Source organism: Candoia aspera, chromosome 6 (assembly GCF_035149785.1).
Source record: "Candoia aspera isolate rCanAsp1 chromosome 6, rCanAsp1.hap2, whole genome shotgun sequence".
Lineage (NCBI taxonomy): Eukaryota > Metazoa > Chordata > Lepidosauria > Squamata > Boidae > Candoia > Candoia aspera.
In genome coordinates this window covers 29,645,101-29,664,268 of record NC_086158.1, presented here as the reverse complement: position 1 = coordinate 29,664,268, position 19,168 = coordinate 29,645,101, and the positions used below count along the sequence as shown (strand labels likewise).

General features: G+C 35.5%; 1 protein-coding gene across 1 annotated transcript in view; it reads right to left on the bottom strand.

Annotated features, from left to right (window-relative positions):
* Positions 1-19,168, bottom strand: part of ATR (ATR serine/threonine kinase) — a 55,614-nt gene that overhangs the window by 10,374 nt on the left and 26,072 nt on the right. Inside the window, exons 21-38 of the mRNA XM_063306644.1 lie at positions 18,597-18,722; positions 16,692-16,898; positions 16,246-16,359; positions 15,422-15,537; positions 14,534-14,654; positions 14,260-14,397; positions 12,994-13,201; positions 12,006-12,184; positions 11,314-11,478; positions 10,273-10,364; positions 9,602-9,693; positions 8,069-8,246; positions 6,799-6,975; positions 5,225-5,384; positions 2,647-2,826; positions 2,254-2,396; positions 1,552-1,649; positions 718-950 (exon numbers count right to left, since the gene is read on the bottom strand). Of these exons, the coding sequence (XP_063162714.1) occupies positions 718-950; positions 1,552-1,649; positions 2,254-2,396; positions 2,647-2,826; positions 5,225-5,384; positions 6,799-6,975; positions 8,069-8,246; positions 9,602-9,693; positions 10,273-10,364; positions 11,314-11,478; positions 12,006-12,184; positions 12,994-13,201; positions 14,260-14,397; positions 14,534-14,654; positions 15,422-15,537; positions 16,246-16,359; positions 16,692-16,898; positions 18,597-18,722 (2,727 nt within the window). The remainder of the gene's footprint in view (positions 1-717; positions 951-1,551; positions 1,650-2,253; positions 2,397-2,646; positions 2,827-5,224; positions 5,385-6,798; positions 6,976-8,068; positions 8,247-9,601; positions 9,694-10,272; positions 10,365-11,313; positions 11,479-12,005; positions 12,185-12,993; positions 13,202-14,259; positions 14,398-14,533; positions 14,655-15,421; positions 15,538-16,245; positions 16,360-16,691; positions 16,899-18,596; positions 18,723-19,168) is intronic.

Sequence of the window (19,168 nt, the reverse complement as noted above, 5' to 3'; positions counted from 1 at the left end):
AAGCATTAATGTAAATCTCAGGTGAGTCTCACACCAGATAGATAGATAGATAGATAGATAGATTAGATAGATAGATAGATAGATTAGATAGATTAGATAGATAGATAGATAGATAGATAGATAGATAGATAGATAGATAGATAGAGGCACAACAACTGAGCAGCTCTTTTTTCCTCATAGCTATTTATCTCAGTTCAGAAGTGGGCCCCTTGAGGGAACACTGTGGCAGACAAGCAGGCTGTTACGTAAACACCTTCACTCCCACTACACTTTTTACGTGCGTAGGTTCAACACCTGCAGAGGGCTATTGAAAACAAAGAACATCATAATTACATGAGTTTCTTTACTCATCCTGGATAAATATTTATAGATTAGCCCAGTAGTATTTATAGTACTACTGGAATAATAGTATTAATAATCTATAAGTAATAATATTTAGTAGTATTAATAATCTATAAGTACTTATAGATTATTACTCCCCCATGTGGGGGAGATGGGTGGTGATAAAAATATGATAAATAAATAAATAAATAAATAAATAAAAAAATAATAATAATATCCTTGATCCAATACCTGGGATACACATAAACCTGCTGCTCACGTGGAACATTTCAAGGAAGCAACATCTCTACAAGTGCAAAAGTTGAATTGTTTTAGTATTGTCTGCAGGGGGAACTTTTAGCTAAAACAAAAATGGAACTACATTTATGAAGTTACCTTAGATACAGCAGCCATCATCCACATAGCTTGTTGAGGGTAGGCTAGAAAAACCTTAGCAATGATTGCCATAAGAACAAGGAAAACTTCATCATGTGAATGGCAGATTCGGGAAATCAGCTGAGAGAAAGCTGTCAAAAACTGATAAGGAGCCAAGACTTGTGTATGCTCTGTAATCACTTTGTTGATTTTAGCCAAGTCATTTTTCATTTGTGCACGATCATGGCGACCAGCTAGACAAAGCAATGCACATCAGTGTCTTATTTCATGGGAAAAAGAAGCATATACACAATTCCAAACCAAATAGACTCCCAAATGCCTCTTTTTATATCTACATTTAAACAATCACCTTTCTTTGTCTTTTATTTTGCAGCTGTGTGTTGCAAATCTGTGTGAACACCCACAAGAACAGAACACCCACATTTTCTCCAGCCATATCCCTGTGTGGAATAACTTAATTTCATACAAATAATTTCCCTGAGTTGCAGAAAATACCATCTTATCCAATAGAGTTCTTCTTTAATAACTGTAACACTGCATTTTTAATCAACATGTCTAAGATAGACCAAAACATATTAAAAATGGACAGAAAAAGAATATACCTCCCTTTTTAGATCTGGATTAGATTAGCTGTGGCCATACTTGGTAGCTGCCTATTTAACTAGCACATGTGTTATTCGCTCTCTCTTTCTCATACACAAGCACCCCACACTCTTACTCTTTCTTACATATTCACACTTAGCTACCACACATACACTTCACATGACCCAATCAGTAGTTCACGCACACCTATATATCATCTGAGACCCAATGCAGTACTTTTTCATGTCTTACCTTTCTCGTATTCATATGCTTTTGCTCCAAAGTCTAGCCACAAAGACAACATTCTTGGCATTGACTGGTATATGAATTGGTTTCCAAAATACAAAGATCTGAAATTAAAATACCAACTTGTAAAATGTGTATTTCATCTATGTCCCATTTTCTTCTGTGGTTTGTTTTACTTTATCTCACACTAGAGTTTTAAAATTAGAGTTTATACAACATGTTCCAATAACAGGGAAAAGTGCAATAGTATAAAATTGCTATTTTATTGGTATAGTTTATAAGAATCAGCATTTTTTACATCTGACTTTGGATATTTAAAATATGTTACCCCTATCTAAGATTATAACTGTATTTATATAAACTGTCATACAATGTGGTTTTTTAATGTACCCTTTTTGGAAAGGATTTCTGCTTCATTATGCTTTTTTAAAGCTTTTTTCCCTTACTTATTAATTTAAATAAAAATGTTAAAACATCCAAATTGCTCTTTAAATCAGAACTATTTTGTTGTTGGCCTATGACCACTGGCCATGCACTGATGTTGGCATTCAACAGCATAGAGATGAACATAGTTCCCTCACTCTTAAACTGGCACAGTTCTAGCCATCCACAATATGAATATCAATATCTAGAATATCTGAAAGAAGGAAATGAGGAACAAATAAATGTACATAAGCAAAGATCGCTATATGCATTTATTGAACTAACCTTCCAAAATGAATAACGATGTATTTAATCAGGTCTCCCTGCTTTTCCATCTTGTTCTCTGTTACCGTAGGCATCACTTTATCATAGTATTTAGCAAGATAAAAGTGCCCATTCTCCCATTCTGGCAAGCAAGTGGTGACATCCTGGGGAAAAAAAGGGGTAAGAGGTTTATTTATAATTATAATTAAAATTTACTTGCATGAGTTAATTATTTCAGGAATTTATAAGCTCCTTCTAGGGTTATGCCTTTCCAAAGTAACATACAATCCTAAAAGAGAAAAATAAAAAACCAGGATATGTAGATTGGCCCAAAAGAAAGCTGATATGAACAAAAGTAGTCTAGCTTGAAGTTTTAAAATTATATTATTTAAATGTTGCACTTTTAGTGTTTACCTTGTATTTTTTCATTACTGCATTACTCTCAAAGTTGGCTGTTTCTTCCATAAATCTGCCCACCAACAACAGGGCCTGCCCATGAATTAGCTTGCTTTTAGTATCACACAATTCTTGACTATCTGGAAAACATAACTCAACTCCCTTTTGAAGAATGATAAGACCCTGATGAGCTTCACCCTGAAAAGGAGCAAAAAAAAAAAAAAGTTAGCATTCATTTTACTAATTTTATTACAGAAGGTTTATCAATATATCATGATACAGACAGTTATAGATGGCATTTATATTAATCACATACTATATAAAAATCAATTTTTTAAGCACACAACCAGAGGCATCTGCCAAAGGAGCAGGGGCAAATAACAAAACGTGTGAAACTACATGACTTATGTGCTTGTGTCAGACATCCTAGTTTGAAAGGCCAGGACTTGTATTGTGACACCGTATGTTTCATCACTTTCATGTCATTGCAGTTCTTACTGGACAAACAACTTCTTCCATTGAAAAGGGAATGCCGATATTCTCTTTTCTATTGACAGCACAAATACTATTACTCTTGCATTCTTACTACTTCAGAGGGCCAAATAAAGTAGATACAATCTTAAGATTTAAAAAAGTTATGGCTTGAGTGTAAGGTATATAATCAGGTAAGTAAGTGTGTTTGTGTGTCTGTATGTGTGTCTGTATGTGTGTGTGTGTGTGTGTGTGCGCATATATAAAATGTTATAACAATGAAAATACTGAAGGAGACTTTTGAAGAATGGAGTCATAAATTAGTAGCCACAATATCAATAATGTCAGTAAAGATGTCTGCTTCTATGGATAGACTATGTCCAAAAGATGTTATTGAAGAAATGACAGATGTAGAACAAATTTTATCTGACCTGATAGAGATGGTATCAAAAGTAAATTGACAACTGACAAGCCAGTATAATGACTTGGAAGAGGATATTTCATTGGATCTACAAAAGAAATTGGCTGATGTTTTAAAATTCAAAAGGGAAATACAAATGATAAACCAAGAGAGTGATCTGGACAATTTTTTCCCTATTAGATTTAAAATGGGGGGGGGAGGCTTGATAAAGCCTTGAAGAACTCTGTGTGATGGAACAAAGAAGAAATCAAGAGAAATCAAATCCTGCAACAATATCTGAATAATCTAAAGATCAAGACTGTTAGAAGTAAAAGGAAGGAATATAGAGTTGGTTTATTTAATCAAGGTTAAAACAAGATATGTTGTTACTTCAGGTAACCTTTTATGGACTTCCTGCTTATACCAGGACTAAAAAGATGATGCTTTATGGATTTATCTATAGATAAGGGATGGGATATGGGATGAAGAGATAATTGTTTGTAACCTCAGAGGGATCTCAGATATGCAGATGATACCACTTTGATGGCTGAAAGTGAAGAGGAACTGAGGAGCCTTATGATGGTGAAAGAAGAAAGTGCAAAAGCTGACTTGCAGCTAAACCTCAAAAAAACCAAGATTATGGCAACCAGCTTGATTGATAACTGGCAAATAGAGGGAGAAAATGTAGAAGCAGTGAAAGACTTTGTATTTCTAGGTGCGAAGATTACTGCAGATGCTGACTGCAGTCAGGAACTCAGAAGACGCTTAATCCTTGGGAGAAGAGCAATGACAAATCTCGATAAAATAGTTAAGAGCAGAGACATCATACTGACAACAAAGGTCCGCATAGTTAAAGCAATGGTGATCCTCGTAGTAACATATGGCTGTGAGAGCTGGACCATAAGGAAGGCTGAGAGAAGGAAGATAGATGCTTTTGAACTGTGGTGTTGGAGGAAAATTCTGAGAGTGCCTTGGACTGCAGGAAGATCAAACCAGTCCATACTCCAGGAAATAAAGCCAGACTGCTCACTTGAGGGAACGATATTAAAGGCAAAACTGAAATGCTTTGGCCACATAATGAAAAGACAGGACACCCTGGAGAAGATGCTGATGCTAGGGAGAGTGGAGGGCAAAAGGAAGGGGGGCTGACCAAGTGCAAGGTGGATGGATGATATTCTAGAGGTGATGGATTCGTCCCTGGGGGAGCTGGGGGTGTTGACGACCGACAGGAAGCTCTGGCGTGGGCTGGTCCATGAAGTCACAAAGAGTTGGAAGCGACTGAACGAATAAACAACAACAACAACCTCAGAGGGGGTAAAGAGTCACTAAATTTGTTTATACTTGCTGTGATGAAGGTTGGAAATCACTTCTTTATCTATTTCTCTTCTTTATTATATTCTTACTTTTTTCTTTTTTCTTTCTCCTTGCACCTTTTATTGTTTGTTTCATTCTCTTCTCTTTCTTTAAGTTTAGTTTGTATTAGATTTTACTATTCTAACCAAAATCCTTAATAAAATTATATCAAAACAAGGAACACTGCCACTTTTTAAAGTCTATTTAAATACTATTTTTGCCTTAGAGAACAACCTTTAAACTGTAATATTCAACAGTACAAAATATTTTTTCTGAGTACATTTCATTTGGATCAGGATGAACAAACTTAAATGTTGCCCAATATTATATGCTGAAAATTAAAATATAGAGGGAGTCACATTTTATATTTACCTTAGACCACAGCCACTTTGCTCTTTCCACATAAAGTTCAGATAATTTGGATTCTCCAGCATTGAGGAGAGCATTATAAGCCGTTTGGTGATGACCAGCTTTACGAGCTACTCTGGCACTTTGGAGCCAACATTCTCCCATTTGCTCACTATAATCCTCTCTGTAGGAATATACATTGTCAAAACTACAGTGAGACACTTATGATACTCCATAACATGTGCCAAATAACAAATTCTACATAGATACAACTATACGGTCTTCAGATATTTTGCATCTATTAGTTTAGGGACTAATTCAAACTAATGTGTTAAAATAACAGCACTACAAATGTGACTCTTTTGTAGTCTCCCATATGAGCTATTCATCAGGAATCTACTTAGCTTGCGATATTATTTATGTTAACATGACCTTCTATATAATAGTGCCATCCCTGTGAAACAGGTGGGACCTTAACCAACTAATTTAGAGTATTATGCACAGCTTTGTTTCAATAGGCATTAAGGTGAACTCAGTATGCTTGACAATCCAACTAAGAGCATATGGTTTTGGTTTAATTGCATTTTATGTAATATTTCTTATTTTATTTTCACTTTCTTTCAAGCTTCCATTAACATTAAGTAAATGACGGGGTTGTATACTAATAGTTGACTGGAATATTCTTCTCTTTAATTCTCATGATTCATAAAACAGCATGGTTTCATTCACTGCCATCAATTTAGATGGCTTTAAAAGGGTATTAGAATAGAATCACAGAAAGTTCCCAGTTGCTGGAGAGAAACAACAAATGAAATCTTATGTAACCTGTTCATTTGTTTTCCACAGGCATGGCTGGCCAAGATGGCAAAACAACTGCCAGATTAGATAGGCCCTTGGTTTCTTCTAGTAAGATGTTCTTATGTTATAATAAAAGCATCCATAAATTACGAAAAACAGTACAGATTCTGGCACATTTAGACACTGGACAGCTGTTTCTGTATCTCACAGATTTTATTTATTATTATACTTTCCCTCACTTTTATTTTTTGTCGGCTCAAAGCAGTGTACATACCCAATGTTCTTACTCATTTTGCCCAAAACAGCTCTGTGAGGTGGATTGGGCTGAGAGAGTGACTAGCGCAAAGTCACCCAGCGTTCATCCCTTCGAGAGGCCTAAAACTTAGTACCTTAGTCCCCACACCAAACTGGCTCTCTGATGCTGACAAATTTGTGTACTGCAGGATGTGTTAACGTAGTATACCTACTTACACAATTTTAAAGGATTAAAGCATATGAACTAAATATAGCTGGGAAAGCCAATCTGATAGCAAACCTGTATCTAAATCTCCAGTCAGCTATGAAGTTTGCTATCTATTATCGAAAGTATCATTCCACAAAACTGTTGCAATACCAGGATCATGTAACCCTTCTGAGCTCTTTTTAGAAAATACAATTTTGCTTTTGTTTTATAAAAGGAATTGGTACTGATACTTCCCTTTAATAACTACAGTTACATTTCAGTCCATTTTAATTTGCAATTCACATAATGGAGGAAGGGAGGGAGGGAGGGAGGAAAAAAGGTCCATGGCATTGTTCACCTTTTGGCGAGGCCAAGCAAAGCCCGTCTAAGTGCCAGGATTGGCTCTTTAGCTCTGTATGAGTTCTGTGTCATTTCTAAACGAGCATGCCAGTTCAAAGAATCTTTACCATAATAATTATCAGGTTTTTGAAGCAGGGATCCAACACTGTGCTCCAGCTCACAAAGCATATGTAACCTATGATTTAAGAACATTTATCTATTAAAACAGCAATTGTGATAGCTATAGACATTAGAGTTTGCCTTGTAATTTTACCATACTGCCATTTCAGTGTATACAAGGATAGTTCCCTTCCTCTTTTAAAAAAATACTTTAATGGGAAAAAATGACATTAAAATGCCACATACTTTCCTATTTTTTTTAAGATTAAGAAGAGGTCATTCTGGCAATTGTATTTTTCAGAGAACTATTGATGTGTCTAGACCAGGTTTCTCAGGGTATGTGGTATTTTAATCATGATTTATTTAAAAAATCATTTCAAATTCAGGCAACTTCACATTTAAGAGGTAAGTTTCATTCTTTATTTTTAGTTTAAGAACACTGTTAATGCATATATAAAGGCCTATGCATAAAACAAATATAATAATTTTGTAACTTCTGGCCTATATGTGCGCCTGAATGTACAGGGGTTCCCCGAGGCCTGAAAAATATTTCAAGAGTTCGTCCAGGGTCAAAAGGTTGAGAAAGGCTGGTTTAGACATCCTGAAGTTCCCTGCTGAATCTAGTGCTGCCAACTATGAAACAGATGATTCAAATCTCTGCTCTAGATGTGTGCCCCAAAGACGACAACTCCATGAACAGAAAAATGGATTAATCATACTGTTATACGAATTATCCAGATAATATATTCAAGGATATTTTGAACACTCAAAATACACAATATACACTATACTGCATACATTCCCTGCTATTCCCAGTCTGCACAATGGGGAAGCTTCACAACACTAATTCATCAGAAATCTCAACTTTTAACTGTTTATACAGACTTGCCCAAGACAAGAGAATCACAAATTTTCAAATTCATTATTTTTATTTATATATCTGATGTTTTACTGCAAATATGACCCAATCGTTTTTTTGTCCCATAACTATTTTAAAAACTCACTGTTGAATTTAAGGCAAGCTTCCCTCAGGTCAGAAGAAAGATAGGTAAGAAAAAAAGTACTGTATATCAAAAGTACATTAAAACAACAACCCAACATTAGTTTTTGGAAAAATATGCAGAAAAATTATTTAACAGCTTCAGTTATTAAACATATTAAAAATATACCTAATAATATATTCATATCCTCGTTGGTAGGAGCCCCTTTCAAAACTTGCTGCTGAAAGAGGAACTATCTGTTCTGCTCGAACAGTTCTCAAAGTTTCATAGAAAGTGGCCACTTCTTTCTTTTTGGCTGACAGCAGCAACTGTCCAAGCCTAATACTCCATGTATTAGACTTCCCATCTAATTAAAGATATTTGTCAGTGGGGGAACCAAAATTTCATGTTAATATAGTCAATCAACACAACAACATATGACACACACACACACGTGCATGCATGTATGTGTGTATATCTGTATATACACACACACACACATAATGTATAAGGTTTACAAGAATGCTATAATGGAACCAATTATAAACATTCCACTTTATATCTGGAATGTCACAAATTACATTAATGTTGGTATTTTACCTGCTACAGCTATGCTAGAGACATTTTTGTGAGAACTCTTATAAAGCATATTAGCAAAATAAGCATAAGATTTCTGCACTGGGCAAGGGGATAGACTAGAAGATGCCCAAATTTCCTTCCAATCCTTAATTTCTATAATTCTATCATTTTAGTACTGTGGTGCAATTCACATGTGTTAAGCCAAAATCAAATTAAGCCACATTAAGTTTTAGCAAGATTCTTGAACCCACATTGTGTGTGTGTGTGTGAGAGAGAGAGAGACACAGAGAGAGAGAGAGAGAGAGTTGGACCAATCATCTAGGTCATGAGTTGGGACGAATGCCATAGCATCTGACCCACACAAAACAACAATATTTTAATTAAATCTAAAATATTTTACTTGGTTTTAAATGCCTAAGATCTCAGAATGACTCAGAAGATGTTGTGAGATCTTGGTGTAAGGGCACTTAAATTCCATAACAATTTCAGCATATTTCCTTTTTGAAAGGGGGATGGCACTTGGACCATTGCGCCATTTCCAATTTCACAGTGAACATATAGGACGCTTATTTATCAGATCAGAGAGCTTGGGTATCTCTCTCAGGGTTGTCTTCATACTTGGTGTGGGACCCACTACTGACTTATGTTGACCTAAACTGATGACATTTCTTCTGATTATTCTTGCTGTTGTGTGCTTAAGGGAGACAGTTTTGGAACTATAACTCTGTCAAATTCTCTAGCAGGTAAACATTCCAAACCTCAGGATTTTTTTTTAAATGAAGATGGGAACATCAACTAGCTTAAAATATATAAAATCATGTAAATAGTAAAATAGTAAATATGCTACCAAATTGGTAGCCCTCTGCAACAGACAGCATGCATTAATAAAAAACAAGTCCAGTTCAAGCAATCTCATGCAGCCCTCTAAATGTCATCTGAAGGATTTGGTGAATTTGAAACAGCATGGGAATTGGAAAAAGCAACAAAAAGTGAGATTTGGTATCACTGAATATTGACCTCCGATGGGTGGTGCCTTCTATTATTCCCCCCTAATAATCAAGGGGAAACTTAACAAAAAATTTAACAAATTTGTTAAGTACTTAAATTGGTACTTAACAAATATCACATATCTATTCCAACAACCTGAAGCTAAATAATTTTCCAGGGAATCCCACTGTGTCAATTTCCAGGCAGCCTCTACTCTGTAGCTGTTTAATTCAGGTGTCCATTCAGGTCTAGTAAAAGGAGAAAGTAAAGTTAGATCAAGATACATAATAAGGGAAGCCAAACATTTTATATCCCTGATGTGTAGGAATACTGTTCTCTTCTTTTCCCCAGCTAATGGGCAAAAGGTTTATATCTTAATGGTTCAAGATACATGGTCAGCCACACATTTTCCCAGAGAATCATAATGAGAGGATGGTAGGGTTGGCCAATTCTCCTTGTTATTAAAACTAGGTGATGCACCCACAGAGGCTGTTTCCTACCCTCTATGACTTGTACTCCATTTCTCCCCCCATGGACTGCTGCAGACATAAGGGAGCAGCTAATGAGATTTCTTTTCAAGCAGCATTTGAAGTTATAATTAACTCTAATTAGTTAGAAATTACTACTATTAATGTATATATAACACTATTCCAGGCAAATAATGGGAAGGAACTGGCAACAAGAAAAGAGCTTCAGTTTCTGGGTGAATATGATGTTCAGTCCAGGATTTCTGGAAACCTTACTCTAGCTGCACTAGACCTGTACATATTACTCATACATAATAAAGTTTTTAATAATTTAAATAAGGCATATGTCAGTCACATTACCTTTTAGCAAGTACTCCATTCACTTGAGTGATTACAGTAGAAAACTGACCAAGACCTAACATGGACTTCACCACACCTTGGTAATGAATTATCTAGAAGGGAAGCAAAGTAACAGTTATAAGCTTTCAGTCCATTATAATCCGTAAGGTACATACAAATTCTGCAATTCATCACTCTGTCCTCACAACCACGCACTGCAAGTTAGGTTAATCTTAAAACCTAACTTTTCTTTTTGCCTTCCAAAAAACACTGTGACCATCCAGGGACTTCCATTTTTGAATGACAATTTGATCAAGCCTCTTTCTGATCCTCATCTTTATGTGGCCTGCTTTACAATGAATAAGATGACTCATAGTTCAAAGGGCTTACAATCAAGAAAATGATATAATCTTCTGCTACATTTATTCCTTTAAAGGCCAATGTGCTTACCAGGAGACAAACTACATCCCCAGGCATTTTGCCAGCTCTGGGCATGCACATCTCTCCTTCCAATACTTTACTCTGTTACTTGTGCGCTCAACATCTGTTGCCTGAGGCAATTGCCTTATTTTGCCCAAGTGGCTACTCCTTTCCACTTCTGACATGCCCAAATATTATTTCTGTTAGTCATGCCTATCCATACTTCATTCTATCTTATAAAGAAATTAAACTTTTGAAAACTGCCTGACTTGTAGTTGGTCTCTTCCTGCCCACATAAACAGAACATTTGATTCAGGACATTGATTTACCATTCTCTCCCATAATTGTTTTATGCCCTTGAATACATTACAATGTAAGAACACAGCCAACTCATTTATAATGTGCTTCAATTTTTAGTCAAGCAAAAGCTTCTGCTTGCTGGACTGTGTTTTGTACCTCTCACAAAAGAGACAGTCCTTGATTTTTCTAGTTCAGGAACTGTTCCTTGTTGCTATAGTTCTCTTGTGGTCAAGGAAGTGACAAATTGTATTTATTATCTGTGATAAACGTTTGTGTCACATTTGTTTGAGTTCATATAAAGTAAACAATAGAAATAGAAAAAGTCTCTGTTACGAATGTTACCTGTTCAGGTTCTAGCTGAATTGCTCGATCATAGCAGGCAGTGGCGTCTCTCAACAACCCAATACTTTCGTGTTCAAGAATTTGCTCTTTGAGAGATGGCTCAGCCTTCCGTAACGCACTCACTCCTTCGACTCCATCTGGTTCATGCATTGCTGCATAGAGTTTCTTTGAGTAAAGAGGAAAAACATTTGCCATCAGAAAGCATTCTGCCAAAAAGTCACATGTGAGAGTTGTTCGTAAAGCTATTTAAGAACATCTTCATGTTCTATCATTACGTTCAAGATTCTGTTCTACAGTTTTTAATATACTGCTAACTTTAAGAACCATTTCTTTTTTCTTGTTTTTTGCTCTGTTTCTGAGTAAAGATTTAAATATACAAAATTTGAATTGTCATACTGTGTATTTCTCTTAATGAAAAAGAAATTATCTATAACACTGAAACTTTAACTTTCCTTTCCCCAATCATATCTGACCTAAGAAATCTGATCTCATTTTTTTTCTTTTAAAACAGCTTACATAAAATTAGATAACTAGTATTAAGTTTCTACTTTATTAAATAAGGGCATTATTAGAAAATAAAATAAAATAAAATAGCAATTTTGGTATCCAATTAAAGCACTAGTACAATAAGACAGTGAGAGTGACACTGTAACACAGAAATTGAATTTCTATTTTAAAACAAACTATTAAACCTGAAGAAATCCAAGATGCTTCTGAATGTTTTGTTTCTTTTCTATGATGAATGATTCAAAGTGCATTACTGCTCTGGTGTAAGCTCTGGAGCGAAAAGAAGCCACAGCCAACGTGTCCTGGGGTATGAGGTCAAGAAAGCGAGCTACATTTTGATATTCTTCATATTCCTGATTTGAAGCTATGAAATAAGAGTTTTAAAAGGCACGTCAAATTTCATCTTTCCAAATGCCAACCTTAAGTCCTGTAGTAATAAGGCACGTAAAGTGTCACACAAAATAGATCACTCATTATATTTGGCATCAGAAACCAAACAGGAGACTTTTTCAGCTAGAACGGCTCCCCACTGACATCCCCCTCCACAGCAGTATTCACAAGAAAGTGGGTCTGCCTGTGTCTAATCAAATGACATTTTCCCCCAAGGCTTTTGCTAGAATTTTAATTGATTTCTAATCCATTCTTACATTTCTTGCTGCATATATTTGGACTGCACAAAATATTTTAAAAGGTTATTTATAAATACATTACTGTGAACAAGACTTATCTTTGAAATGTTAAAGCTACTGTGTCCTTGCAAAGATGTGGCTGGCTGGTGACTCTGCATGCAACATATTATACACTGATTTAAAAGTTTGTGAACCCTTTTGAATTTTTAATATTTCTGCAACATTTTCTCACTCTGTTAAGTCAGTATTGAGTAAAGAAATCTTTGCTTTCCCGCTTTCATCAGGTGGCAAGAATAAAAGCATAAGTAATTCTTTATCAAAGAAATGGCTACATGACTTTGGAATAACTGAGAATGTTGGGAATTTCTTACATTTACTTATAAAAGCAGTTCTTGTTTAAAATGTCTTTTTCTTCCTTATTAAGACTTCAATACATCCTGTACTGTTTTCTGCTTATTGGCCAAATAATGAGGTTCCTTTAAAGGCAATTGAAAACAGGTGCACATCAAAAGTAATTCAACTGAAGCAAGGGAGAATCACCAACCTGGTGATTCTGTGACGTCTTTAGTTGACATGCCAGCAGCTTTCTCGACACTCAGTTTTTGAAATTTATACCTAGCCCACTGTGTTAGATGATCAAGCATAGAGAACACTGTCTGTGTGCTTAAATGACTCAGATCAGAAGCACTATCTTCACATTGTCTTGTACAGATGTCATCATTTTTCAAAACAGCCATGATTTCTGCATAAACCTAGACAGCAAGGTATTTTAAAATTTCTTGGAATTTATAGTATTATTATTAAAGCTGACTTAAGGTAGAAAAAGGGCTGGTTAGCACCATGAGAAACTTAATGTGAAACACTTCTCTGAGACAACAGTTCCACAAGCATAAAAAAGATACAGTATTTTAAAAAAAGACTCAGAAGTCCAAGCTTATTCAGTGTTTCATTACAATACTAGTACCGTGCAATTGCACATAATTCAAGAGTTCATCAAAGAGTAACCATCTTTACTTGTGCTCTCTTGATGTGCTGTCCAGTTTTCTTTTAGGAGCTCAGAATATAGCCATAGCAATATGACCTTAAAGCAAGAGTGGATAAGCCTCTCCATCTAAACTTATTTCTGCAGTGCCTGGACCCCTCTAAGGTTGTACAGCCAATATTCAATGGCAAATCGCTGAATTTTGGTGATACATTTTATTGCTTTTAACAAATAAAAATAAGCATAAAGTCTCTAGTAAGTCTTTACCTCACCAAAACAAAAAATGCAAACTAGCAGAAATTTCAGTTCTGCCCACACTAATAGTGACATAACCCCATCACTTCCCATGACCTACCATATTCTAAACATATACTTTTTAAAAAAGCAGAGTAACAAGAGAAACAGAGTTAGTAATCCTTTTCTGCTATTACAAGCCACGTTGCTGATGTAATGAGTGCTACATTAGACTTAAGCTTGCATTAAGCCAAAACAACCCTGTTAGGGTCTATTGCTATATATGAATTCACAGACACATCCGATCCAGGAAAGGAGAAAGAGATTTTGAAGTACTATTTTGAACACTTCATACTGATTCAAGTATAATGGCGTGTTGAGGATAGTTACTGGGGGAAGTTATCCTACTTTCAGCTTAGCAGTCAACTACTGCTATACTTTTGGCTAACTTTCTCCCTGACATAATAGCTGGAATATATGATGATCTGAACCTGGAATTAAGGTAAGAATTTAGAGATATCTTGGGTTGGTGTAATAGCCAGTGACTGCAACTGCAATGCTTTTAACAGTGGATACAAGTCACAGGACTCTCACCTCTTGTTGATCTTCCTGATTGCATCCCAAAAGGACATAAACAAGAATGTGAGGAAGAAGATAGATGGTCACTTTAAAGTCATTCTTCATCATAATACTGCAGCAATTAAAAACCTTACTGGCAAGATCATGTCGTACCTGGAACAAGGATTACAGTTGGAATATAAAATTATTTTGAGAGGGAAAATGGGTAAAGCTGGCATAGTTGATGAACGTTGGTAGACAATAAACATTATATAGAGCATCTAACTGAACTATTGGTTATTGTTCCTACCTTTATTATTAGATAACCAGCCCAGGTTGCTGACCATTCTGCAAAGTTTTTGCCTAATTTACTTAAGTAAATTGGCTTCTTCATTTTAGACCAATTGATAGCCTTTTGATAACTCTTGTATCTGTAAATGGAATTTCCAGAATGTGTTAAGTTACATTACTTTAAGATAAACAAAAGGACAATGAACCAACGTTCTAGTGTCAGTACTTGACCTTGAACTACTTTTATTGTTAGAAAAACTTGTCTAACATTCAACTGAAATCTGCATTCCTCTAACCAATCCATGTCCTGTACTTGAATGTGATTCAGGACAGGACATGGATTGGTTAGAGGACTTAAAGTCTCTCATGTGGCTTATTTCAAAGAGCAACATCAAATATCAATTTAGTTATCTCTTAACAAGACTAGCCATACTGAATCTTCTCAGTCTTTTACATACAACTTGGCTTTGAGTTCTGATCGTCCTTGCTGTTGTTTCCTCAACTTGTTCTAGTTTATTAAAACCATTCTTAAAATTATGGCAGCTAGAACTGCTCACTTGATGTGCTGCTAAGCTATCTGAATGACTTAGCAAAATATGCGAACCAACTTATACAAAATGAGACTACTTCTAGTATTGTAAAATAAGTGATGTATGGGTTACATAACTTTACTTAATTATATAATTCGATGTAAAATCAGTACAAAAATTATCCCTACATAATATTACAAAATATATAATTATTTGGTATAAACTAGTATCTGAATTGTCTGCTGGCTTGTTCAACTGTATAATTTAGATACAATGTACAATTGTGCTTAAGTAGAAAATAGAGAAGGGGCATACTTAAAAATACCTTGATTTTTAAAAAAAAGTTCAATTAAAAACACTAAATTTATTTTTGATACCGTGTTTTTAAATGAGGTTCCAGTATTTCCTGAATATGTTCTGGAAACATTTTCCAAAGCGCTGAGCCTGCTTCATCAGTAGACATCTCACTACAGTTATAGATAGATAGCAGTTCCTTAAAAAACAAAATTAATGTTAAGCATCCACCTTTAATTATTTTTAAGAAATACAAAAAATGAAAAATTCCATTGCTGATTGATAATAGAGCTACTGAAAAGAAAAGTCTGTTTTGAGTCAAACTTGACTCCTGTTGGCCACATAAAACACATGTGCAGTTTTCCTAGCAAGAATGGTACACTATTTCCTCTTCCAGAATATATTCTTGACTCCCTTGTCGAACCTAACCCTTTTGATCTCTCACCCCAGTACTATCTAAGGCCAATCTTGCTTAACTTTCTAAATAGCCAAAGTTGGTTAGATGCTGCTACCTGTTCAGGCATTAGACTTATTAGCCCAGTTAAAATGTTACAACCAAATTCTGGCTCTGTTGTCAAGACAATGCTTCAGATGCCCAAACAAGTTAGAATTAGCAAGACTAAATATAATCTATGGCTCTGCCTTGCTAAGAAAATAATGTATCAAAATGGTTTATTTGCCCATAAAAAAGAGCAACAGGCGAAAGACATGGGGGTTCTCTGGTTGCATTCCCTTGTTTAAATGAAGAGCTAATAAGGAGCAGCACCATTCTCTATAATTCTGATTTACTGTGACCATGTTCTGATGTCATGGTGCTGAAAAGAAAACTACTGAATTTGTTTTTGAATTTTAAAATGTTATTTAATAAATGTTATTAACAGAATAATAGAAAAGAAAATATCCTTACCTGAATTGCATATGAAGCAGAATCTTGAGCCCGGACATTGTCAGCATAAGCAAGGAATGCCCTTGTCAATTCCATGAGTAATCCATATGCAAAGTTTGAATCTTCTACACCCGCCTCAAAAAAAATTTTCTGTCTTAGTTATGTTAATATTTTCATTCTCACTATCCAAGTCTAACTGCAATTTTAGATTAAAATAAAAGGGGCCGGAACTCCAAAGAACAATGACGCACACAATGATTTTCAGCAAGAAAACTCTAATACTTGTTTAGTGACCAGGACTAATTGTAAATAAGAACACTCTCTCTGTCATTCCTGTGTCAAGTGGAAACAGTAAGGGAGCACTGAACAAGTAAATTATATATTAGTATATATGTTATCATTTGATTTCCCTGATATAAAAAAGCAGACCTACTAGTATTACAGATTCCAATATTAGGATTCCTTACCACAAACAGAAGTCCTTTTCCTTGGTTGTCACTTGTTGAAAAATCCAACCTTCCAGGATCTATAGCTCCCAATTCTCCTAAACACTCCCCACAGAGTAGTCGTACATGAGAATTCACATCCTGACAGCCAATCAGGAGGACTGTCACCAGCTGAGAAACAACTGGCTCAACAGTTTCACTATCTGTTGCATATTTTATCAGAGTTTCCTAGAAAAGGTAAAGAAGAAAAGAGTTAATAAATTATGTTCACAAACATCTATCTTTCATTGAACTGTCATTCTTTTCTCATTCTTTCATATAGCACAGCATTAAAGAATTAATACGAAATATAGGAATGAACAGCTTATTTAGGGGTATACTACAAAGTCAGTCCTGGGGCAAATAGGGGAGCTCCTATTTGTAAAATGTTTCCTTGTTGAAAAAAAAACCCCATCCTTACTTGCAAGTTATTTTTTAATCCAAGCATACCACAGAAAAAGGTTTTATCAGAGCACTCAATGCACAAAATTTTTATTTTATCACAGTGTTATTTAGTCAGAATGTGTCCTTGTCCCTGCAGTCTGAAATAACAGAATCTATTTTATCTTTGCTTTGCTTTTGTTGAACCAGTTGACTCTAAGATGCTACAAGAAATGTACATGGAACTATTTCCACCTCCAAAGGACTGTCTAATTTGACTGACAGTGAGTCTCTAGCGTTTTAGGCAGAGTGAGGCATTTTCATTATTTGTTTCCTCAAATCTTTTTAATGTAAAATGCCAAGAAACTTTCTGCATTTGAAGCATGGCTCTGCCACTGAAATATGCTCTCTCATACGGTTTCACCACCATGCAACAAGTTCAACTCTCCCTTCCGTGACACTTTTTTCCCCACCTTTAGCAAACAATACTAATTATGCAAGGAAATACGTAACATCGTATCACTATTTAACATATGTTCTAAAATAGAAATCTATGTCCCTTGAGAATCTCCAAATCCCTCATCATTGACTGTGCTGGCAGGGACAGAAAGAGTGGGAAATCAACAACTGGCAAGTCCAAGCTCTCAACTCATTTTCTAAGACACTGAAAAAGGAAAAGAGATGAACTAAATACAGAGGAGCTTTATACAATTAATCCCTGCCATGATAGAACAACATGGGGAGCTTTTGGGTAGAATTTGGGAAACCATATGGACATGACTGTACAACTGTATGAATCGGTGATGTTGTACTTTGATCATTATGAAGACAGGATTTTCAGGATCTCCTTTTTTCAGCAATGCTGATGAGAGAGTAGGAATAAATTAATTGCAAGAAGATGGAGATAAGCACTTTAAAATTTTTATGAACTGAATCAAGAATTAAATTGAAGAAATACAATTTAGCTATTTCAGACCAAAGAATGACATTATTTTTACTTACCTTAAAATTTTAAAAAAGTAGTTCAAAGGGCAATAAACTCGCTAATTTTGTTGCTAATTATAAGAAAAATGATCACTGCAAAACTAATGAAATGTAGTAATTATTAAGTGTATTCATATTCATAAAACTGTTTTGGGATACAGGTAGTCCACACTTAATGACTGCAATTGGGACTGGCAACTCTGTCACTAAGCGACACAGCCAAGTGAAACATGCGACCATGACTTTGTGACTTACTGCTGGCTTCCCCATTGGTTTTGCTTGTCGGAAGCCGGCTGTGAAGATAGCAAATGTTGATAATGTGACCTCGGGGATGCTGCAACAGTCATAAGTTCGAGGACTGGTCGTAAATCTACTTTTTCGTCGTAAGTTTGAACAGTTGCTGAATGATGACTACCTGTACTAGATATATCAATGTATACAATCTGTTTGCCAAAAGCAGGAGGCTTACTAGGAGTTAAGTGAATATTTCAGCCTGATTCCGAGTTCCATCACTTTACATACTTGGTTTTTATATAATGTTTCCTTTAGACTGGTGAGAGCATGGATCCGAACATCTACATTCTCATGCTGAATAGCTTTCATGGAAAGCTGTAGTGCTGTCTGCAAGTCTGTGCTCCTGGAAGTCTCCTGTATGGAAAGATGATTGTATGTTGCATTTAGTTCTTTATTTTGGGGGCTACATCTAACAAAATATATTTGCATTTCTAGGGAAACCCACAATTTAAAATTTACAGAATGTTTAAAAAACATACAGGTTGTATAATGCTTGATTTGGTAAAATGATACTTCAGCACATGGACATGGCATCTGCATGTAGCACTTTCAACCGAACCTGTATTTTTTCAGGTTCATGCAACAGCTACAGAGGACATCATGTGATTCTGCAGAAAAGGCACGGCTGCTTTAAGGAGTTACAGGCAGGTGGTACATTTGAATCCCCAAATGCCCAAAGTATTTTTTCCCCCTTAAATCTGAAGTAGTGCACAGCCCTAATACGCATGTCACAAAAAACCAAGTAATCTACTGAATTAGAACAACTGAACCATTTATTAGTGAGCTTTCTATCTTATACA